Genomic DNA, 24894 nt, shown 5'->3' with positions numbered 1-24894 from the left:
AAAAAGTTTATTTTTCTAAATTTTGGAAAATCTGAACTATTCCAATGATGCCATCAAATTCACTGACCAGGTGGGTAGGCATAGGAGCAGTGCTCTAGGCTGTTTTTTACCAATCAATGACTGTGGGTGGGTTATGATAACAAACTATATAATCCTACCTACCCACAGAATGTACAATGACAAAACAACTCCTTCTGGAGATTACAGATGGGAGAAAAAACAGCCATGAGCAATTTTCTCTTGTATAGAAAGCAGTAGCGCCCGGTTACACAAACTGGAAAGAAGAAATTGAGCATTAAGGGATCTGCTTAGGGGGAACTTGGTAAAAATACAGAGAGAAAAAGAGCGCAATTTGGACCAAGGTAAGGCTGTACCTTACTAATAACATTTTATTCTTCCTGGCTGGAGTTCAGGTTGAAGGGAAAAGTAATGGGTTCTGTTTAAAAAAAAAAAAAAAAGCTCCCACCCCCTTTTGTTGCTCACCTTTCCCATTCCTCTCCATTAGTTTGATGCCCAAACCATCACTGGAGTGCATGTAGATAAATGCCTGTTGTATCGTAGTGCTACTGATCTACAAAGTGTGGAAAAAACATATATAAAAAAAAAAAAAAAAAAAATCTGATGTTTAAATCAAAGTGCTTTTTGCAATTTAAATATTCAATTAGGCTATATATCTGCTGTAGGCCTTTCTGGAGGTGGGGGGGAGACCTAAAAAAAAAAGCATGTTCTGGTGTTGGGAATAATATGAATGCATTAATGTCTTCTTTTCTCTAGGCCACATCCTACTGAACATTTTGGTGCAGCCTTCCATGCCCTGCTCTAGAACGGGAAAAAACAATGTGATGATTGTTTGTGTTCCTAACCCTCCCGTCAATGAGAAGAACCCCACCGTCCCCGCCACCATGCTGATCAGAGTGAAAACGACAGCAGATGCTGATGAGCTGCACAAACTTCTCCTGGAGAAGAAGGGAGCCTAAACATCTAGCCCTTCACAAAATGACCTTCCTTGCCAATCTGCTGCTCAATATTGAACTCAAAAGGTCACCATGTATTATCATTTCTGTTGACCCTCATAACGTCATACGAGTGTTTTTCATAAGTTTTTGTTAAGAATGGAGTCAATTGGTAATAAAAGCTTTAAAGAAAGTTTAGTACATAGAATGGAAGGTGAAGAATTCTTGACACAGAAACGAGTGATCTTATTGTCACAGTCAAAGCCTTAGCTGGTCTTCATTCAAGATCCTTCAGTGTTTACAGTGTGATGATCGGGGCCTTAATTCGCATTCCTTTTTCTTTAGCTCCAGGTTTTCTAATTTTTCCTCAGTTACAAGCCACCATCATAGGATTAGCAGAGTCTTCGAGCAGTCTGTACTTTGTTGAAAAAGTATCCTCTCTGCAGCACTGCTCTTTCTGTACTGACTTCTACGCTGTCCCTTTTATAACAGATCATTTAGAGACTGATCCAGTCGCACTTGGCACTAGGTTATTACATTTTAAGAAATCAACATTTGCAGAGGAGAACCCTAGAAGCAAATTTGTGTGGTGGACTGCAGGGGGGAAAGTACAAAATGATATCTTATAATTCCAGCTTTACAGCAGTTATACTAGTTCTCTGGGTCTGCTCTAAATATCGGTTTACTTTAAAGCAGAATATTAGGCAGGTGGCTAAAGACGCAACTGAAATTGATATGTGCGTTTTTACCTGCCGAGGGTTTGTAATTATATTTTAGATTTGTGATTTGCACACCAGACAGCTTGCATAACCAGGAATATAACCCCTCTCCACTTCCAGGCAAGCTAATTGGATAACAGATCCTAACAAGGGGAATCAAATTATCTATCTGGAATTTGGGTTTTAAAGAGAGCACCTCCACCCTATTCTGTGGCAGTGTATATTCACCCATCTGTGCTGCCTTGCTGCTTCCAACACTCCATCAAAAGGCCTGCTGTAGGGAAACTGGGTATGGGTGAGCTTGGCCCTGAATAACCAAATCACCAGGCTGAACACTATTACACTGGAGTGGCAGGTAAGTGTGGACGCTGCTGGTGCTTACTTGGGGTACATTTCTGCAGCAAAGGGTGAGTGAGCATACCTTGCAGTGGGGGGTCATGGGGGGGGGGGGGGGGAATGTCTGTCTTTCTTTCTTTCTTCCAGACTTCAGGTTCTAATGGCATGGATACTTAAATGTACTTTGAGCAGGTTACACTATTGGGTCTCATTTAGTATAAACAATAACTTTTGAACTGTTCCAACTACTTCATTTTGAAATGTTTGTTTTTAGGAACGGCTAAGGAATATTTCAAAGTTCTGTGCTGTTAGCACATAGGCAGTTTCTGCTGCCTGCAAGGGCTAACCGAATGCAAACTGTTATCCTGGTTGTCGTGGGATGTAAAGGAAGTGAACTTTGCACAAAACTTGTCTGCAGTTGGTTGTCTGAGACAGAATTTCCCTGAAGAATTAAAATGGCTTCTACCTGTTTTGACATGAACTTTATTTTTTTGCTGCTTTGTGTATTTGGACTGCTAGGTAGATGGGCCTGTCTGGAGTGACAACTCAAATTTGGCATTCCACAGCTGCTACATTTGAAGTCTCTTCAGTGATAGGCTCTCAAAGTGACAGGTTTTCTCCTCAACTATCTAACCCACCTCCTATCCAGTAACATCCTTTGTTCAGTGGGAATCTGTATTCCCACTGTGGACGAAGGATGTTACTGGATAGGAGGAGGGTGGGGTGGGGGGGGGGGGGGTAGAGATATGTAAGAGAACCTGTCACTGAAGAGACTTCAAATGAAGCAGTGACTAAAGCAGCTGTGGCCAGATGCTGGAATGCCAATTTGAGTTGTCACTCCAGACAGGACCATCTACCCAGCAGTTCAAACACACATACTAGTGCAGTTGCTGAGATCTTTTAGGATAAATTCTTAGTTGAAAGTTTTGCCTTTACTCTGCTCGCAAAATGAGGCTGGGTGTGGTAATGAGCTTCCAAGATATTCCTTTAGAAGTGCAAAGGCCTCTTGAAAATCTTGTGCTGCTAGAGGCCAGAGGTCGTCTGGGATGCCATAGAAATGGGCTGTCGGTAATGGAACACCAAGCTCTGTGCAGATTTTTTTTGGCCAGTAAGAGGAGGGCAATAAAAGCATTGCTTTGATGGCAAGAAGAATAAATTTTTGGTATAACTGAAAATGATCCTTTTAAAAAAAGTATACATTTTAAAGCAATAGAAAATCATGATTTGCTGCAGAGTGAAATCGAAAGGTATTTTACAATCCCAAGACATTATGTGAAAATTTAAAGAAGTTATTGGTGTCTTCTTTTGGAAAATGCTAGTTAGTTGGCAGCTGTGCTGACTTTCTAGAAGGGTAAATATATTGGGTCACTGACTCGAGACAAGCATACAGCCAGCAAAGTCTGAACATTTTATTGGCTTACTAGTCAGTGTAAAAGAATCAAAGCTATTGATCTTTAGGCCTGCTGAAGGTATCTGATACTTTTTGGTAATTCATATACCTGTTCCACCATGTGTTGAGAAAAAGCTGACAGGTTCTAGCTCTTCCCTAAAGCTGGATTCCAGGCAAACAGCCAAATGGACAGAAGAATTCCATATATGAGCCGCTTTATCTGCTAATGACGGTTTCTGCCCATCCAGTTTTTTTTGTCTGGCAGGGCAGAAGACCTGAATATAATCTGCTGTATTTGAGCAACACTTGTCTTGCCACTCCCACAGCCTGTTATTGGACTGTGAACATAGAAGGAACACGCTGATGAACTCATCTGTCACTCAACTCTCCTCCTTGTATTTGCATGCTGCTTGTTAGCACATGAGTACTGCAGCAGGCATGATTGGCTCCCTGTGCAGCTTCTACCTCTCCCAGTCTTGGCTCTGTACTGGGGCTATAAGAAGTTTATACCAAGCACGATTCAGGCACTTGCACTTCTTGTATCTTAAAACATGTGTAATGGTGTTTTAAAGTGGAACTGAAGCCACAGATACTCTCCTCCTTCAGTGGCCTTTGACAGGCATAGGACAGAACTCCTGTGCATGTCTCTGTACACTGGCACTGTATCAAATTGTAGAAGACTTTGACCAGGCAGGTAGGTTTATTTTATTGCAGGAAAGACATTGCAAATTTTGTTCTGCAGTAAATAGTCTGCTTGCTCCCAAGATTTTTAAATCTGACTTTTTAGTTCTGCTTTAATTATGACAGAGCTATAATAATTTGTTTTTTTTTAGATCTGCCTTGCGTCCATATCAAATTTAATTTGATAGTGATTTCTAGCCTTTCCTCAATCTGAATCTAAACCATTTTGCTGGAGTTCGGCTTCATGTCCTATCTGCTATACCACAGAGGCACTTGTGTAGAATTACTGTTTTGTGTTCTGAATGGTCAGACTACAAAATTGTCTTACAATGTTATTTCTGCACTTTACAATAATCCTGTGAATCATGCTGTAGAATAATCTATTCCCATAATGATTTGCAAAGACTGTTTCCTTCTCGTATGATCACTGTACATTTGACTGATTGGTTTGTGTGAATACTTGACAAAATTGTCTCTGAGAGCGTTGAAAAGGAATAAAGTAAAGTATGTTACTTTTGAAAGAGCCTTTCCTGTCTGTCTTTGAAAATGATTACTAGATTACATCTGCTCTTCACTGCAGCTTACTATGGATAAATCGGTAGAAGGATCCTTATTTTCCAAATCATTTATTTCTTTGATACCCTTTGTCCTGGGGGGTATCTTTGTCTCTCGATTGTGTTATGCCGCAACCTTCAGATAATTTGACACTGGCAAATAGACAGGACATCCCCACCTTTAGGCAAGTATTACACTTTTTTTTTTTTTTTTTTTTTTTTTTTGCGTAATGTCTTTGGAAATGGTTATGTCTGTAGTTGACTACTTTCTCAATGGTTCCACCTGGAAGTAAAAGACTAGCCTTTTCCAGATCCATTTTTCAGACTTTTCTATGTTCTGAGGAATGGTACCCAAACCCCATGCTATTGTTGCAGGTTGGCACTGAACTGACACAATGCTATACGAGCCGGTAGGGTGTAATACAGAATACCTAGTGAGGAGACAAGTTCCTGAAGGCCCTTGTGGCATTGCCTGTTGTAATGGAAAAAAATTGGACCCTTTTTAGGGAGTCCTGTGGCATGGATGAAATTTGAGTGTCTAGGGATAGTCACTGAAAGTGCCCTTAGACTAATCTGGTGCCTCCTTCCCTCAGGTAGGAGAAGGTGTTTGGTGTTTTTACACCACTCAAACTTTTTCATATATACAGTGAGGGGGGAGTGTTTGATCATCTGCTGATTTGTGCCCACTGGCAAATGATCCTTCTAATAATAAATACAATTTTATAGATACAGAAAAAAAATATAGAGAATATATTTTTTTTAATAAATATATATATATATATATATATATATATATATATATATATATATATATATATATATATATATATATAAATTATCTCTCATTTTATAATTATATGGTGGGTTTATTTTAACAGTGAGAGACAGAATAACAGCACAGCAATCCATAAAACCGCATTTCAGAAAAGTTTTATAAATTGATTTGCATTTTAAATGAGTGAAATTAAGTATTTAACCCCTTCACAAAAACATGTCTTGTTAGCAATCACCGAGCTCATATGTTTCTTGTAGTTGGCACACATCTCGGGACGCATTTTTGTCCCACCTTTGCAGATCCTCTCCAAGTCATTAAGGTTTTGAGGCTGACGTTTGGTAACTCAAACCTTCAGCTCTCTCCACATATTTTCTTTGGGATTAAGGTCTGGAGACTGGCAGGCTACTGCGCCTGATGGGCACTGGTGAGGCTGCATGACTGGCACAGGCAGCTGCATCTGATTGGCACAGGTGAAGCTGCATTGATCTCTTGTATTGTGTCTGCAGTCTGACTGTCTCCTGCATCATGTCTGCTAGAGGTGCACCGAATGGAATTGCTAATACTATTAGTGTGCTTAAGTAAGATATTGCAGACATAATATAAGAGAGAGAGAGCCTGGGGACATGGTACAAGAGATGGGTAGAGACTGCAGACTGCATATTTCTTGTGCTTTTCTTGCACTAAAGGTGCCAATGGCCAACAATAAATTCATATCATTTTAAATTGATCTTAATTAAAACGTCAAATATAATACAATTGTATATAAAAATATATACTTTTTTTTTTAACAAATTTTCGGTATCGGTTTTCGGCCTAGTGCATCCTTCATTTCCAGTTTCGGTACCAAAATTTCCATTCGGTGCACCCCTAATTGTCATGCTGGACTACCCATCCATGACCCATTTGAATGCCCTGGCAGAGGGAAGGAGGTTCTCTCCCAAAATTTGACAGTACATGGCCCCACCCATCGTCCCCTTTTTCTCAAATCGCCTTTCAGGACAACCCCGGAGAGAGTAGCTCCACCTTGCAATCAGGAAACACATGCCCACTTTAAAAACACCTCCTCTTCCTCCATGGCTTCAGTTATTGTGTTTCCTCCTTGGAGGAAGCATGTGCCTGAACCAGGGAGAGCTACACTCTCTGCAGGGGAGTAAGGCTTACCTTTTGTTGCAGGTTGTTTCTCTTTGACCCCCAGCAGCATCTCCACGGGGAGAGGACTCCTGGAGCTCCTGATCCCGCCATCTCACGGGAGTAAGGACCCTCGGAGTGCCGGCGTCGGGTGCCCGGTGTCCGCTTGTTAGCACAGGGAGGGCTCTGTTGCTGGCGGAGGCCGCTGCAGGTCAGCGGCATGGCTCCGTTTTCGGCGCCGGGTCCCGGGCGGCGACGGCGTCGTTTACGGTGACGCGCGGGCGCTCTGAGGGGGCGTGGCGCCGTGGTTCAGCGCCTGGAACGCAGGGGTCATGGGGCGGGTCAGGTGACCGCGTGCTTCCGCTTCCGGCCGGCCTTGATGACGCGGCAGCCGGGAAAATTTAAAATGAGAGCGGTTTGTAAAATAGCTGCCTCACTCAAGCGATGGAAGAGTGCAAGCCAGCTATGGCGGAGACAGGCGCCCCCAGCACCGGTCCAGCCCAGGTACGTAAGGTGCACTGGCACCCTCTGCTTTACTGTGGGTTATGTCTTTGTTTTGTTCCCCCCTCTTGGGGGCCTGTCGCTGCAGGTCTGAGGTGGACTTCGCTCTGACCTTTTGCAGCCTAGTTCTGGGGTCTCACTAGTGGTCTGTTTGGTGGTGGGTCTCTGCACTGGCTTGGTGTTAAACAACTGGTTGTTGAGAGCTTTTAGTGAGTTAAACCTGTATGTCGTTTCAGGAAAAATCACTAGGAAAAGCTAGACCAGGTCAGAGAAAATGTCCTTCTTGCAAAACCCCCCTCAGAGATTCATGGCAGAAGGCAATGTGCAGAAATTGTATCAGAGAATTGATGGAAGAGGAAACATCTCAACAATATAAGGATTTGTTTTCTTCGGTTAAAGAGCTGACAAACTCCTTGAGTTCAGTCAGGTCCATCCTGATACAAAACCCTCCCGCACAGCCGAGCCTCAGAACTTACCGCCCAGCCCCAGGGCGTCGTCATCCAGACAGGTGGAAACTGAAGAGTCTGGAGACGAAGGGGGTAGTACTCTCATCTCCTTCAGGGATTCTGAGGAGGAGGAAGAGGAAGAAGATAGCAGGGGCTCCAAATTCAAGCTATCACTAGAGGAAGTAGATGATATTTTAAAAGCAATCTACACTACTCTAGAAATTCAAGAAGAAAAAGTACAACTGTCAGTTCATGATAAAATGTACCAGGGGTTGGACGAAACAAAACGGCGAGTTTTTCCTGTCCACAGGGTCCTCTCAGATTCAGTGAGAAAAGAGTGGAAGGACCCAGAAAAAGCCCCTTTCTTCTCTAAAACTCTCAAGAGAAGGTTTCCCTTCGAAGATAAGGACTCAGAGGTTTGGAACAAAAAACCCAGAGTCGATGCAGCTTTCTCACAGGTATCCAGACGAACGGATCTAGCCTTTGAGGATATGGGGATCCTTAAAGACCCAATGGACAAAAAAGCTGACTCCATCCTTAAAAAAGCTTGGGATGCCGCGTCAGTCAGTCTAAAACCAGCAATGGCAGCTACGGTGGTGGCCAGGAATCTGGAATGTTGGGTAGAGAAGCTGAAGAGCCATATTGAGGCGGGGACACCCCGCAAGGATCTCTTAGAGTCCTTTCCACTGATCCTGAATGCAGTCAAATACATGGCGGATGCATCAGCAGAATCGGTTAAACTGGCCGCTAGGTCTTCGGCTCTTGTAAATTCAGCCAGGAGAGCAGTTTGGCTGAAAACATGGTCTGGGGACACTGCTTCTAAGGTCAAGCTGTGTGGTCTTCCCTTCTCGGGTGACTTGCTCTTTGGTCCCGATTTAGAGTCTGTGCTGGATAGAACAGCCGATAAAAAGAAGGCTTTTCCAGTTAAGAAAAAGCAGATTGCTAAAAAGAATTTTCGTGCTTTTCAGCAGTCCCATAAAAAAGACCAGGAGCACAAGAGCAGATGGGGTTCACAGAAGGGCAAAGGCAGGGGTGGAGTCCTCTTTAGATCTCCCCCAGAGCAGTCCCCTAAGAACAAGTGACAATATCTCCCCAGTGGGGGGGAGACTGTCAGCTTTTCGCGAACAATGGGACAGGCTGTCTCCAAATCTGTTCGTGAAGAGCGTTGTCGATCAGGGGTACAGGTTGGAGTTTTCAGAACTACCCCCAAGCAGGTTTTATGTGACAACATTGCCAAGGGATCAGGAGAAGGCCTCTGCAATGAAGCTGTTGTTACAGGAGCTGATACAGCAAGAGGTTCTGATTCAAGTCCCAGTAAACCAGCAGGGCGGGGGTTTTTATTCACATATTTTTCTGGTGAAAAAACCCTCAGGGAAGTACCGTCTAATCCTGAATCTGAAATTCCTGAACAGGTTCATTCGGTACAAACATTTCAGGATGGATACAATTTTCTCCATCACAAAGCTGTTGACCCCAGAATGCTTCATGGCATCCCTGGACCTAAGGGATGCCTACCTTCATATACCAATTCATCAGGCATCGCAGCAGTTCCTGCGCCTGGCATTGAAGGTGGGGAGTTCGGTATGGCACCTCCAATTCAGGGCTCTGCCGTTCGGACTCTCATCCTCTCCCAGGGTCTTTACGAAGATTATGGCAGAGGCCTTGGAACCCCTGAAATTGAAGGGGATTCCAGTCGTTCCTTATCTGGACGACCTTTTGTTTTTTGCAGACTCCAGGGAGCAGGTCCTAGTCAATCTCCAGAGGGCCCAGTCTCACCTCGAGGGCCTGGGATGGCTTCTAAACCTAGAGAAGTCAATCCTGACCCCCTCACAGGAAATGAAATTTCTGGGGTATACCTTAAATTCGATTCTCCAGAAAGTTTTCCTACCGTTGGAAAAACAGGAAAAGTTACAGCTAGCTGTACAGCGGATACAGAGCAACCAGACAGTCTCAGTCAGGATGGCTATGGCAGTTCTGGGCCTGCTTACGGCAGCAATCCCGGCTGTTCAGTGGGCCAGGTTCCATTCCAGACCCCTTCAGAGGGAGGTTTTGTCAAGCTGGTCCCATCAAGATCCTTTGGAAAAACAGCTAAAAATTTCGTCAAAGACGAAAAGGGCTCTTTGGTGGTGGAGAGACCAGGCAAACCTCTCAAGGGGCCTGGTGTGGACCTTTCCTGTGGACAAGCGCCTTACTACAGACGCAAGTGCCTGGGGCTGGGGAGCCCATCTGGATGGTCAGACATCTCAGGGGGTCTGGTCCAAACAGGAAGCTCAAAGATCATCCAACTGGAGGGAGTTGAAGGCGATCTTTCTGGGTTTAGTGGCATTTCAGCAGAGTTTGAAAGGCCACCATATCCAGGTGTTGTCAGACAACACAACAGCGGTTACCTACATTATGAAGCAAGGGGGAACCAGAAGCAGGAGCTTGATGGAGCTGGCCAATCTGTTGTTAGCCTGGGCAGAACAGAACACAGCCTCACTATCGGCAGTGCATCTGAAGGGCTCTCAGAATTTGTTTGCGGACCTCCTAAGCAGGTGCAAATTACTAGAGGCAGAATGGAGTCTGAATCAGGAAGTGTTCCTGATGATCTCCGAGGCCTGGGGGGTTCCACAGGTAGACCTTTTTGCCAGCCAGCAGAACTCAAAGGTGGACAGGTTCTTTTCTCTTCACCAAGGAGATGCAGCAATAGGGTTGGATGCATTCGCTCACCCCTGGCATTACCAGCTGTGCTATGCCTTTCCCCCCTTTCCTCTAATTCCACTAGTACTGAGGAAATTCAGGGAAGAAAGGACAGACTTAATACTAGTCACTCCTTTTTGGCCAAAAAGGCCCTGGTTCGCGGGTCTTCGAAACCTAGCCTCGAAGCCCCCATGGAGGTTACCACTCAGAAAAGATCTGTTATCCCAGGGGACAGTAAGTCATCCAGAGGTGGAACTCCTGCAGCTAACCGCCTGGTTTCTGAGGAGGACCTATTAAAAGCCAAAGGTCTCTCAGATAAAGTAGTAAAGACTCTGCTGTCCAGTAGGAAGGCAGTTACACAGGCAATTTACATGAAGGTCTGGAAAAAGTTCAACTCCTGGTGCAGTTCTAGAGAACTCAAGGTCAAGAGCACGGTGTCCGTCTTGGAGTTTCTCCATGAAGGAATGGAGAAGGGTCTTGCAGCCAGTACCCTGAAGACTCAGGTGGCTGCCTTATCAGTTTTCTTTGAAAAGACTTTATCTAAAGAAACTTTAATTTCTAGATTTTTTAGGGCTCTTGCTCGAAATAGACCAGTAGCCCTTAAAGACTTTCCCAGTTGGGATTTGTCTACAGTTTTACAGGGTCTCTCGGGAGCACCGTTTGAACCCTTACAGGAAGCTTCTTTACAGAAGGTGGTTTTAAAAACAATCTTTTTGGTGGCCATCACCTCGGCCAGGAGAGTCAGCGAGCTACAAGCTCTAGCTATTACAGAACCCTTCCTTAAAATTTATCAGGACAGGGTGGTACTTAGGACGGATCCAGCATTCCTACCGAAAGTATCTTCAACTTTCCATCGATCACAGGAAATAGTGTTACCTACATTTTCTGCAACCCCAGCAAATGCAGGAGAGGAAGTTTTTCACACATTGGATGTGAGAAGATGTCTTTTACAGTTTCTGAAAGTTACTAAGGAATTTAGAAAATCAAACGCCCTCTTTGTGATATTTTCTGGATCACGCAAGGGGGAGAAAGCTTCTAAAAGTACGCTGGGTAGATGGCTTAAGTTGGCTATAACAGAAGCCTATAAAGCAAAAGGAGAAATACCTCCCTCAGGTATTGCTGCCCACTCTACTAGATCCACGGCAGTTTCCTGGGCTGAAAGGGCCGGTGCAACGCCTGAACAAATCTGCAAGGCTGCCACTTGGTCCAGTTATTCGACATTTCTCCGGCACTACCGGTTAGATCTACTGTCTGCAGCAGATCAGGCCTTCGGCAGGAAGGTTCTGCAGGCAGTAGTCCCGCCCTAGGGTAAGTTTCTCGGTTATCCTCTCCGGGGTTGTCCTGAAAGGCGATTTGAGAAAGACTAAGTTAGACTTACCGGTGACGGTATTTCTAAGAGCCTTTCAGGACAACCGTTACTTCCCTCCCTAGGTTATGCTTAGTAAATGTATTAAGTTCTACCATGGTGTTGTGCTTTCTGTGCTTTGTTTTCCAGCGTCGGAAGGCCACAATAACTGAAGCCATGGAGGAAGAGGAGGTGTTTTTAAAGTGGGCATGTGTTTCCTGATTGCAAGGTGGAGCTACTCTCTCCGGGGTTGTCCTGAAAGGCTCTTAGAAATACCGTCACCGGTAAGTCTAACTTAGTCTTTTTGATGCGGTGAAGTTGTCCTGTCCTCCTAGTAGAAAAACACCCCCAAAGTTTAATGTTTCCACCTCCCCATGTTTGATGGTGAGGATGGTGTTCTTGGGGTCATAAGCAGCATTCATCCTCCTCCAAACAGGTTGAGTCAAAGCTTGATTGTCTTTCATTCATTGACTGACTCGGCACCTTTTAATCTTGACCTTAGGGTTATATTGCCACCTTCAGGAGGTCTAGGCAGAACATGTATAAACCGAGGGGGTTATAGCCAGTAGGGCCACCCCCTGGGGTGGCATTGTACACTGTTTCCAGCAGCTCAGTTTTTCTGCCTAGTGTAGAAGGACTTTTTTTTTTTTTCGTTCTGCTTTTTGATTCCTGCGATCTACAATCAACAACTGGGCAACAGGCTGGATCATATAGATCTTGGTAGTCTCCCCCTTTGAGTCCTGCTAGGGGGCTGCACTGGGCGGTTGGTGGTCTGCTCGTTTCTCCCTGTTTTTCTAGGCTTTTTTTTTTTTTCCTTGCATGTCTGTGGCATGTGGGGTCTGGCAGCCACACCAACCGTGGCCATTTTCTTGTAGCTGCAGCGAGTTTTCTTAACCTCGGCCATTGTCCCGGCACGCTGTAATAATTTTTTTTTTTTTTTTTTTGCCGAGGTGGCCATTTTTGAGTAGCCCCAGCTTTGTTTCACTCTCGCACTGGGTGGCTGTTTCAGTCTGGAACAGCGCAAAACTGACACAGACCACCTCGTGGCTGGCAGAGGGGAGAGCGGGAGGTGGCAGCACAGCTCCGTACCTGGGTCAGGGTGGAGAGTCCTGCCCCCCCCCGGTCTGTGGCAGCTAGGAGGGTGGGATTTTGTTGTGTCTTGCCTTTGGTCCCTAAGCAGTGACAGGTGAGAGTGGGTCAGTATGGCGGTCCTGGAGTCCTTTGTTGCCAGGATGGAAGTGGTGTGTGGGTTCCCCCCCACCACTTTCTTCTGGTGAAAGCTCTGATTCAGACTTAGGCCCTGCTGTGACAGGTGGCCCCTGTTCTGACGTGTCGGTGGATGTGGACCAGGAGCGCTTGGACAGCGAGGATGAGGCCATGCCCGCGCAGGAAAAAGCACTAGTAGGAGCACTTATCACAGCAGTGCGGGATACCCTAAAGATGAAGGATATGGCCGGGGGCCTCTGGAGAGGCGTCAGTCCCTTTTGGGTCTTACAAGCCTGCCCGCACTGCTAAGGTGTTTCCTCCTCCTCCTCCTCCTACCTACCTACCTACCTACCTTGATACGTTTATTTACAAGGAATGGGGAAGCCCGCAGTGGGCCTTTGCAATCCTGAGATGGATGGCGGTGTGTTAATCCTTTTAAGGAGAGTTTCCTGAAAAAATTGACAGCTCTGGTCGTTGAGCACCGGTATCCATGTTAAATAAGGTAACCCTGATTCTGGTGGAAGGGACTCCTGTTTTCAAGGACCTGGCTGCCAGAAGGGGTGAGGTGGTTGCCCAGTCCATCTTTACAGTCAGCATTGCAGCCAGTGTTGGCCACAGCCCTGGTGTCACAGACTATTACTGAACAGGCTAAGTTATTGCACTGCAAGTGGGAGAAGAAACAGGTTTCAGCGGTCTGTGTGGAACTTGCAGACCAGTTGGTGCAGGGCCTAAAATATGTCTGTGATGCAGCCCCTTGGCTTTCTAGAGCCTCGGTATCATTTGTCTTAAATGCTGGTCTGTGCCCCAGACTTCTAAGAAAGCGCTAGAGAGATTGATTGCAGCTCAGTGGACCTCCCTTCTTTCTGACCAGTGGGTCTTCAAACTGGTTTCATTAGGGTGCAATGTAGTTTTTCTTGTCTGCCAGATTTTTTCCCTCCAACCTTCATCTTCTGGCTCGGCGGGAGGCCCTGTTTGGGGCAGTACAGGACCTGCTGCTGCGGGGGATGATAGTACCCGTACCGACGCTGGAAACGTTTCGGGGCTTTTACTCCAATCTTTTTGTAGTCCCAAAGAAGGCTCTGACGGTATGCATTCCCGGCGTAAAAAACTTGCAAGCAGACTAAGTCATCAGATGCTGGACCAAGGGGAATGGTCACTGCTTTCAGATTTATTTTGGCTCATTTACCTAAGGTGGGGCACACCAGATGTTGATATGTTGGCTCAGTCGGAAGGTACAGAGGTTTGTGGCCAGGTCAAGAGACCCCTGGGGCAGACGCGTCGGATACATTGGTGGCTCCATGGGGCATTATCAGCTGATTTATGCCTTCCTACCCCATCTGCTCCTCGCAGTTGAGGCCAAGGGGATTCCAGTAAGTCTGATTGCCCGCTCACTCAGTAAGTGTCTGCGACATTAATACTGTGGCCAGTACCGGTCGTATTGCTGACCCCGCCACCCTAAACAGGGAATGGGCCACTGCCTCGGCCTTTCTCTCAGTAGGGTCCTTAAATGCAGGGGTTCATTCTGCCGGGATCGTGGTTACTTTGTTTAACCTGGATACTGGGGGGGAGGGGTCCACAACCGGAGGAGCCAACCATTTCTTAAGAAGGTTCTCCCCAAAGGGGTAATGCACCGCCATTCTTTTGGGGAAGGAAAAGGTCCGGTTCGCACTTCCCCCATTCCTTGACTATGAACTTATCGAAATAAGCCAGATACTGAAAGACCTTTAGGGTTATGGGACCCAAAAAGGGCCACTACTTCAGCAGAGGATCCTGCTGTATCTGGAATTTTCAGGGTATCATGCACAACTGTGATAAGCACTCTAACTAGCGCTTTGTCTTGCGTGGACCCAGACGGGGCATCATCCTCAATGTCTGATTGGTCCTGGTCAGTGTCCTCTGACACATCAGAGCAGGGGCCGCCAGTCACTGCAGGGCCCGAGTCAGCACTGTCCCCAGGGGGAGGGGGGGGCGCTTTTTTAAACCATCTTTGTGCCTGCACACCGCCTCCACCCTGGCAACCAACCTTTCAAGGACCGCCAACAAAGCGTCCAAAAGGAACTGCACTGTTTGCACACCAGCCTGTTGCAATTGCAGGGAGATCTGGGGGGAAGAAACATCAGTTTCTGATGCCATTCTGACCCACCCTGTCTGCCGCCCCCCGCCCCCCCCGGGGATTTAGGACAAGGTGCTCAATCCCACCCTCCTAGCTGCTGCAGACTGAGGGGCCCCCGCCACAGGACTCTACCCTTACCAAGTGCTGCGCTGGGGACAAAAATGGCCCCCAGGCCCCCTGTATAAGCAGACCATGCTTTCACAGAGACTGACAGAAAATGGCCAAGTAGCTACACCGAGAATGAACAGAGATAATGGTGGCAGCACATACAGAGCCCACAGCCAGCAGCAGAGAGACCAGACGCTCAGAGCAGCCCCCACTGGGGGACCCCTAGCTCAGGTAAACACACCACTCAGCAGCCCAGTCATGCAGCATCCCCCATGTTGTGTGTAACGTAGGGACAGAGAGGGACCCCCCCTCATCAACCTCCCAGGGAATGTCCAGCTGCTCAAGCCCGCCAAGGCAGGAAGAGCTGAACTTGCCATCCGGACCCACCCCCAAGGAGTACAGGGTGGCTGCTGGCCACGGCATACTGTGACAAAGCCATGGGTAGTCCGGTTATATGTGTGCTCACTGGCCGTCCGTGGAGCCTGAGGCGCATGTCGTGGCCGACCCAGCACGTAGCTAGAGTCTGCACATGCTTGCTGGCCAGGCTGGGGAGACTACAAGGATCTAGGATATCCAGCCTGTCACCCAGGCAGCTATCGATAGCAGATCACAGGATCTTAAAACCTTGTGCAAAAGGCAAAAATCCAGGAAAAAAAAAAAAGCCCCAGGGCCGATGGTCCCAGCGGGGAGCCTAGGTACTTATTCACTAGGCAGAAAAAAAACTGAGCTGGAGGAAACAGACTGAGATGATATTATCAGAGGGACCACCCCCTGGGCAGAACTGTAAAGTTCTGACGTTTTCACATGTATTACATGTTCTGCCTAATACTCTCCTGCAGGTGGCTTAATAACCCTACAGTCAACATGACTGGAGCACCTACATCACTGACAACAACCTTCTCGATCCCATACAGGCCAGCTTCTGCCCACAACATTCCACTGAAACTGCCCTACTAAAACTCAACAACCTACTAACTGCTAAAACCAACAACCTGTACGCTATAATCCTACTCCTGGACCTTTCTGCTGCCTTCGACACAGTTGACCACCCATTCCTCCTCAACAAAACTCCACTCCCTTGGCCTCTATGATTCTGTTCTTTCCTGGTTCTGCCTATCTCCGTGCACTTTCGTGGTCACATACAACACCATCTCCTCCGCTCAATTTCCTGTTGGGGGTACCCCAAGGTTCCATCCTTGGACCCCTCCTATTCTGTTTCTATACTTCTTCCCTGGGCCAGTTGATAACTGCCCGTGGCTTCCAATACCATTTCAATGCTGACAACACCCAGAGCCATCTCTCAACTCAACCCCTTCAATCTCCTCACATATCACAAACTTACCAAGTGACATATCAGTATGACGTCATACCACTTCCTCAAACTCAATCTTTCTAAAACTGAGCTTGTAACATTTCCTCCTCCCCCCGACTTTACCATTGAGAACCGCACAACCATCAGTCCCTCCACCCATGCCAAGGTGCTAGGTGTAATGCTAGACTATGACCTCTCATGAAGCCCCTCAATCCAATCACTGGCTACCTCTTGCCACCTTAACCTCTGCAACATTTCCAGAATTCACCTCTTCTTGACCAATGACGTCACAAAACAACTTATTTACGCCTTGAAAAATATAAATATATATATTTTTATTAATATCACCGCTTATATCTCTATACACAGGGAAAAGGCTGCTAAGAGCCTGCAGATCCGCTGAGAAAATTAAATGGATACCAATAGTCTGCAGGAGATCTGATGGAAATAAATAGTAATCTGCAAAAAGAAAAATGAAATTGATTCTTACAGTCTGCAGGAGATCTGCAAAAAATAAAAAAAAAGTGAAATGGCTGTTAATAGTCTACAGATCTGCTTAAAAAAAATAAAAAAAAAAAGAAATAGATGCCAATAGTCTGCAGGAGATCTGGTGAAAAAACGAAGTAGATACTAATAGTCTGCAGGAAATCTGCAAAAAAAATTAAATAGATGCTAATAGTCTGCAGGAGATCTTATTAAAGTGGAAGTAAACCCCCCCCCCCCCCTATCATTTTCCGCCAAGGAAGCTGAAATCTTTGCCTCTGTTTAATCTTCAACTGCTATGGTGCTGCACATGTGATTCGTTATGACACCAGCCATTGGATAGTTTGGCTGAGAGCACAGCCAATGTGCAGTTAGCTTTGGGGCCACATATCTCGGGTTCACTTAGAGCTAGAAACACCAAATTTGGTATGCAAACACAATAGAACTAGCACTACAACAATTTGGGGTTTCTAGCACCAAGTGACCCCGAGATACATGGCCCAAAAGTCAGGTCACAAAATATTTTCGAATGCAGTTGAAATAATTTAGAATCATGTTGAAATCATTTAGAATCTGGTAGAAATATTTTCAAATGCGACCGATTTTTCGAATTCTGTAGAAAAGGAAACGAAATCTGAAAACTAATTTAACGAATATAACTAAACGAAATTAATTAACGAATTAAAACGATACGAAACTAAACAATTTTTTTTCCTTTTGCACATGTCTACCTACCTTTACATAGGCTACCTCTGGCACTCCCTGCCCCAGTATGTCCAGGCAGCCCCTACCCTGTCCGCCCTTATGTGATCCCTGAAAACTCACTTATTCAGGGAAGACTACCCCACCTCCATATAAGAACTGTACTCAAATCACCTCCATCAGATCATCCCCCACAGTTATTACCGTTTGTACCACCTCCCCCTCCCTTGAGATCGTAAGCTCCACAAGAAGGGCCCCCCTATTCCTTCTGTATTGTAATTCCCCCCCCTTACATTGTAATGTGCTGCATAAACTATTAGTGCTATATAAATCCTGTATAATAATAAACACCTTTGACACTCCTGAAATGCTTATATGTATACTTCAGTATACCATTGTACCATCTGACAAAAAGGATCTAAAAACATTGAAGTGGCAGACTTTGTGAAAATTTACATTTGTGTCATTTTCAACTTTTGCCCATGGTTGTACACAGGGGCATACCTAGCCACTTCAGCTCCGGAAGGTTTTAACCCCTTCCTGACCAAGCCATTTTTTGTGATACAGCACTGCGTTGCTTTAACATTTGCGCGGTCATGCAACACTGTACCCAAATAAAATTGATTTCCTTTCTTCTCCACAAATAGAGATTTCTTTCTTTCTTTCTTATTTCTTTTGCTGGTATTTGATCACCTCTGCAGTTGTAATTTTTTTATAAACAAAAAGACCAAACAATTTTGAAAAATAAATATGTTTTACTTTCTGCTATAAATAACTTCCAATAAAAAAAAAAAAAAAAAAATTCAAAATCACATTTCTTCATCAATTTACGCCAGCATGTATTCTGCTACATGCTTTTGGTTAAAAAAAAAAAAAAAAAAAAAAGTCCCAATAAGTGTATATTGATTGGTTTGCACAAAAGTTATAACGTCCACAAACTGGTATAGATTTATGTTTTTTTTTTTTATTATTATTATTATTGTTACTAGTAAATGGTGGCTTGATTCATAATCTGATACCTTGTTCACGCAAGTCTTCTGGAAGGGAAAGGCTGCCACTAGATTTACAATTACTAGGTGGATTCAACAAATCATTTCTGAGGCATATTACGTAAAATGCAGGGTTCCTCCCTTTCCTGTAAAAGCCCATTCCATCAGAGGTGTTGATACTCAATGGGTTTTTTAACACCAGACCTTGGTGTCCCAGGTCTGTAAGGTAGCCACCTGGTCCTCTGTCATAACTTCACTAAGTTTTACCAGGTTGGAGGTTTAGGCCTCAGTTAGAAAGTCCTATAGATGGCTCTCTAGGGGCCTGTTTATTTATGCAACTTTTTGCTCTAGACGGGATCTGTTTGGCCAGTTAGCTGTTTACTTTAGCCCACCCCTCATGCGCTTTCTTTTGGACATCCCAATGGTCTAATCTATTTGTTGGAGTCCATAACAGCACCCTCCCTTCCCTTTCACTGTATTACTTGCTGACAAAAACGGAGTGTGTTCTGTACCATAGTCTAAGAAAAGGAATTTAGAGGCAAGTCAAAATTCCTATTATATAGTACAGGACTTACAGTGCCTTGCGAAAGTATTCGGCCCCCTTGAACTTTTCAACCTTTTGCCACATTTCAGGCTTCAAACAAAGATATAAAAATTTTTATTTTTTGTGAAGAATCACCAAAAAGTGGGACACAATTGTGAAGTGGAACGAAATCTATTGGCGTTTTCATTTTTTTATTAGTTAAAAAAGTTTCAAAAGTGGGGCGTGCAAAATTATTCGGCCCCCTTGCGTTAATACTTTGTAGAGCCACCTTTTGCCGCGATTACAGCTGCAAGTCGCTTGGGGGTATGTCTCTATCAGTTTTGCACATCGAGAGACTAAAATTCTTGCCCATTCTCCCTTGCAAAACAGCTAGAGCTCAGTGAGGTTGGATGGAGAGCGTTTGTGAACAGCAGTTTTCAGCTCTTTCCACAGATTCTCGATTGGATTCAGGTCTGGACTTTGACTTGGCCATTCTAACACCTGGATACGTTTATTTGTGAACCATTCCTTTGTAGATTTTGCTGTATGTTTGGGATCATTGTCTTGTTGGAAGATAAATCTCCATCCCAGTTTCAGGTCTTTTGCAGACTCCAACAGGTTTTCATCCAGAATGGTCCTGTATTTGGCTGCATCCATCTTCCCCTCAATTTTAACCTTCTTCCCTGTCCCTGCTGAAGAAAAGCAGGCCCAAACCATGATGCTGCCACCACGTTTGACAGTGGGGATGGTGTGTTGAGGGTGATGAGCTGTGTTGCTTTTATGCCAAACATATCGTTTTGCATTGTGGGCAAAAAGTTCCATTTTGGTTTCATCTAACCAGAGCACCTTCTTCCACATGTTTGGTGTGTCTCCCAGGTGGCTTATTGTAAACTTTAGACGAGACTTTTTATGGATATCTTTGAGCAATGGCTTTCTTACCACTCTTCCATAAAGGCCAGATTTGTGCAGTGTACGACTGATTGTTGTCCTATGGACAGACTCTCCCACCTCAGCTGTAGTTCTCTGCAGTTCATCCAGAGTGATCATGGGCCTCTTGGCTGCATCTCTGATCATTCTTCTTGTCTGAGCTGAAAGTTTAGAGGGACGGCCAGGTCTTGGTAGATTTGCAGTGGTCTGATACTCCTTCCATTTCAAAATGATCGCTTGCACAGTGCTCCTTGGGATGTTTAAAGCTTGGGAAATCTTTTTGTATCCAAATCCGGCTTTAAACTTCCCCACAACAGTACAACGGACCTGCCTGGTGTGTTCCTTGGTCTTCATGATGCTCTCTGTGCTTTCAACAGAACCCTGAGACTGTCACAGAGCAGGTGCATTTATACAGAGACTTGATTACACACAGGTGGATTCTATTTATCACCATCAGTCATTTAGGACAACATTGGAACCTTCAGAGATCCTCGCTGAACTTCTGGAGTGAGTTTGCTGCACTGAAAGTAAAGGGGCCGATTAATTTTGCATGCACCACTTTTCAGTTTTTTTATTTGCTACAAAAGTTTAAAATATCCAATAGATTTTGTTCCACTTCAAAATTGTGTCCCACTTGTTGGCGATTCTTCACAAAAAATTAAAATTTTATATCTTTATGTTTGAAGCCTGAAATGTGGCAAAAGTTTGAGAAGTTCAAGGGGGCCGAATACTTTGGCAAGGCACTGTATATTCATAGACCATGAGATGTACCCAAGCAATAAGCTGGGCAACAAACATAGCACACAGAACTTCCAACAGACCCTCAAGAAAATGAGGGTTTAAGAACTTCAACAAAACACTTAGATAATGGCTTGAAGCACCTAGTCGCCAAAGCTTGCATCAGCCAAGGCCTAAGCATCCACATGGTAGAATATAGAGAACAGAGGATGATGTGGCAGCCTTGCAAATCTGAGAACAGATACATGATGCTGAAAAGCCTTAGAAATACCAACGGCCTTATATAATGTGCTCTGACAGGGAAAGGATAAACTCTGTCCCTAGGGGGGTAGGCTCTGGAGCCAAGTTGCCTGATCTATATCATATCAGGCCACTGCCTCAAACTCAATCTTTCCAAACCTGAGCTCATAATATTAGGAATTTAACAAGAATATACGCAATTGTGTCATCTGAGCCAACGTCACAGCCCAAGTAGTAGATGGTGACCCTTGATAATGCCTGAACAAAGATGGTCCTGTCCTGGATGGAAAAGTAGATAAAGGGCATTGTCAAGGGGAACACTGCGCTCTCTGAGACAGGTAATAAATACCTCTTAGTGTTACAAATTACCGTATTTATCGGAGTATAACACGCATCGGCGTATAACATGCACCCCAAGTTTAGGAGGGAAGTTTAAGGGACAAAAAAAAAAAAACTTACATTTAAATGCACATCAATGCAGGTCAGTGCAGCCTTGTCCCAGTGTCCATTGCAGCCTTGTCAGTGCAGCCTTGCCCCCAGTATCCAGTGCAGCCTTGCCCCCAGTGTCCATTCCAGCCTTGGATGAATTTAACCGGTTCCCGACCAGCGCACGCCAACACAATGGCACGGGCAGGCATATTGGCGTACATGTACGTCCAATCTTCAATGCCGCCCTGCCATCGGGAGCGCTGGTCGGGGCCCCCGTGAGTCCGGTCGCGGGACCTGCGGACTCGATCGCCGCAGGCATACCCGCGATCGTCTCACGGGACGGCTGAATGGAGAAAAAGACGTGTAAATAGCATTTCTCCATTCTGCCTAGCAACTAGTGACGCTGATCTCTGCTCCATGTGATTGGAGCAGAGATCAGTGTTCACTAAATGAAAGCCCAACCCCCCCCCCCCCCCACAGTTAGTAACACACCCCTAGGAACACTTAACCCCTACACTGCCCCCCCTGGTTAACCCCTTCACTGCCAGTGTCATTTACACAGGAATCACTGCATTTATATAGCAGTGATTACTGTATAAATGACAATGGTCCCAAAAATGTCCGCCCTAATGTCGCAGTCACAATAAAAATCGCTGATCGCCGCCATTACTAGTAAAAAAATAATAATAAAAATGCTATAAAACTATCCCTATTTTGTAAATGCTATAACTTTTGCGCAAACCAATCAATAATCGCTTATTGCGATTTTTTTTACCAAAAATATGTAGAAGAATACGTATCGGCCTAAACTGAGGGAAAAAAATGTTTTTTTTTAATATATTTTTGGGGGGTATTTATTATAACAAAAAGTAAAAAATAATGCGTTTTTTTCAAAATTGTCTCTCTATTTTTGTTTATAGCGCAAAACATAAAAACCGCAGGGGTGATCAAATACCACCAAAAGAAAGCTCTATTTGTGGGGAAAAAAAGGACGTCAATTTTATTTGGGAGCCACGTCGCACGACCGCGTAATTGTCAGTTAAAACGACGCATTTCCGAATCGCAAAAAGTGGTCTGGTCTTTGACCAGCAAAATGGTCCGGTCAGGAAGTGGTTAAAATTGGCGCCGCCAGGACTGGGCGGAGGAGAGCAAACGCCGCCAACATTGCAGGGGCGGAGCCGAGATACACATAGCCAAGTGTACTTGGCTCTGTTCACAGTCCCACCCTATGATGGGCATAACAAAGGTGTGTCTGTGAGTGGAGCAGAGTACACTCAGCTATGTGCATCTCGGCGGCGATCGCTCCGCTCCACTCCACTCACAATCAGCGGGGTTCGGCGTATAACACGCACCCACGATTTTCCCCTGATTTTAAGTACGGAAATACGGTACTTAGCATTTATGGAAAAATTTACTAATGATAAATCCACTTTACAACACAGCAGTTTATGAACTGAGCTTAGAATTCTTCTTTAACATTAGGGTAACTCAGGTATGTCAGGTCTCAATTTTCTTACTTCAGCATCCATCAAAACCTAGCGTTTATAGCAAGGCACCTCCACCTATTTATACTGGTTGAACTAGCTGCCTTTACAAAGCGCAGCATGCCACAAAGCACAAGTAACAAATACCCATCTGCATGAGGCCTGAAAGACAAAAAAAACTCAAACCAGCCATCTGCCAACACACTTACCGCTGTGCTAGCATGTTTGCTTTGCTTTCGATGTTGATCTCAAAAAGATTAAAGCCTTAGAAACTAATTAAAAATGAAATTGTAAACAAATGAAATTTATAGGCTGGAAGACAGATGAGACACAGTAATGAACTGCTTTTACTTGATAAATTACATATCCCTGAAAAGTAATGAATTCCTTTTATGTGAAAACCGTTGATGCTGCAAATTAAACACAAAACAAAGATATGAAATAAACAAAATAGCCGGCAGCATTGACATGAGCACTTATGTGCACTAAAAAAAAAATTATAGATAACAAGCGTTTAATTACAGGACCTCTGTGAGGCGGAGAGTCGTACAGCAGTCATGAAGCCTGGATGGAAGATCTTGCATACTTTCAGTTCATGTAAAGAGGTTTCTTCAAGAGGATCTATACCAGTGATGGCAAACCTTGGCACCCCAGATGTTTTGGAACTACATTTCCCATGATGCTCATGCACCCTGCAGTGTAGCTGAGCATCATGGGAAATGTAGTTCCAAAACATCTGGGGTGCCAAGGTTTGCCATCACTGATCTATACCATGGAATTCCCAGGAGGTGTCTGTGACCAGACGCACTAGGTCAGCGTACCAGGACTGACAAGGCAAGTCCGGGGGTTACTAGCATGACTGGAATTCCTTCGGCTTCGATCCTGCGCAACAGCCATGGCAGAAGCTTGCGAATATGAAAAGGTACAGATCAGATGATACTGGCCCCATGGAGTGATCAGAGCATCTGAGGCATCCACCAGAGGGTCCCAAGACCTGGCAACAATCCTCTGCACCTTCCTGTTGATTCGGGATGCCATCAGATCTACCTCTGCAGATCCCAAGCGTAGACAGATCTGTTGAAATACCTCCTGATGGGAGGGGACCACTCCCCTTGGTCCAATACTTGACCACTGAGGTTCCAGAGTGGCCCCAAACAAATGATCGCCTTGAAAAGGCAGATCAGCTAGGGCCTTTTTAGAGGCCTGGTCTGCAGTCCAACACTTCAGCCACAATACCTGTCAAAGCACTAACGCTGAAACAGATAGCTTAGAAAGCAAGGGAGCCCCATATGGAGGGGGAAGGGGGGGGGTTACCAAGGGACCACCAAGGCCAGGAAAAGAGGGTCTGACCAACCTGCAGAGGGGCCCATGTCCGCCACAAAAACCCCCTAAGAGGAGAGGGGGACATTTACTCACCATACCAGGACAAAACAAGCACCGATCAGGACAGAATCTCCTCGCCACCGAAGTGGGGGGGCTGTTGGCCTTGAGGGATGCTGCGACTTGGGCTAAGACCCCGTCGTTTGTGACCTCGAGAGACGTTTACCTCGCAGGGCCAGTCCCCGTCCAGTGGGGCTATGTCGGGGCCGACCTAGCAGGTAGCTGCGGTCTGCACGCACTTGCTGGCCAGACTGGGGTGACAACTGGATCGAATGTCAAGGCCATCGCCCAGCCTGGCAGTTGATTGTAGATCTCACCGGAAAAATAACTAAAAAATAAACATTGCCAGGTCAAGAGATCCCAGCAGGGAACTAGGTCCTTACTCCTGACTAGGCAGAAAAAACTGAAGGCCTATAGCAGAGGGGGGTGGGCTGTACATCACCTAGGACTGCCCATGGGCGTAGCAAAGTCTCTTTTCTGCCTAGTGTCCTCCTCCCGTAGGGAGCGTTATAACCCTGTGGTTCTGAATAAAGAAGGCTGTGTCTGCCAATGAATGAATGAGAAATGTATATGTATTGCAAAAATATCCTGCAAAAGGTTTTTCTTTTTAATGTTCCCAAGTGTTATGAGAGCCTAAAATGCAAATTTGGAGCCGATAAGTGGCTTGCCTGTCCCCGGGTCATTATTATGAACAGCTAGTTTAATAACCAGGAGGCTGGGAAAGAACAATTGACTTGTATGCTTTATGTCGGT

At 45.3% G+C, this 24894-nt stretch overlaps 1 protein-coding gene across 2 annotated transcripts in view; it reads left to right on the top strand.

Moving 5' to 3' along the window:
• Window positions 1-4600, top strand: part of NUP50 (nucleoporin 50) — a 46541-nt gene extending 41941 nt beyond the window's left edge. For both annotated transcript variants that reach the window (XM_077469364.1, XM_077469365.1), the window contains one exon: window positions 775-4600. In XM_077469364.1, coding sequence (XP_077325490.1) covers window positions 775-977 — 203 coding nt within the window. In that variant the 3' untranslated portion in view covers window positions 978-4600. The remainder of the gene's footprint in view (window positions 1-774) is intronic.
• Window positions 4601-24894: the final 20294 nt, after the last annotated feature.

The sequence above is a fragment of the Lithobates pipiens genome, unplaced genomic scaffold, assembly GCF_037356315.1.
Source record: "Lithobates pipiens isolate NorthernLeopardFrog02 unplaced genomic scaffold, aLitPip1_a1.2 Scaffold_8, whole genome shotgun sequence".
NCBI lineage: Eukaryota > Metazoa > Chordata > Amphibia > Anura > Ranidae > Lithobates > Lithobates pipiens.
Note: the sequence above shows the minus strand (reverse complement) of the source record. Positions and strands in the feature narration are given on the sequence as shown.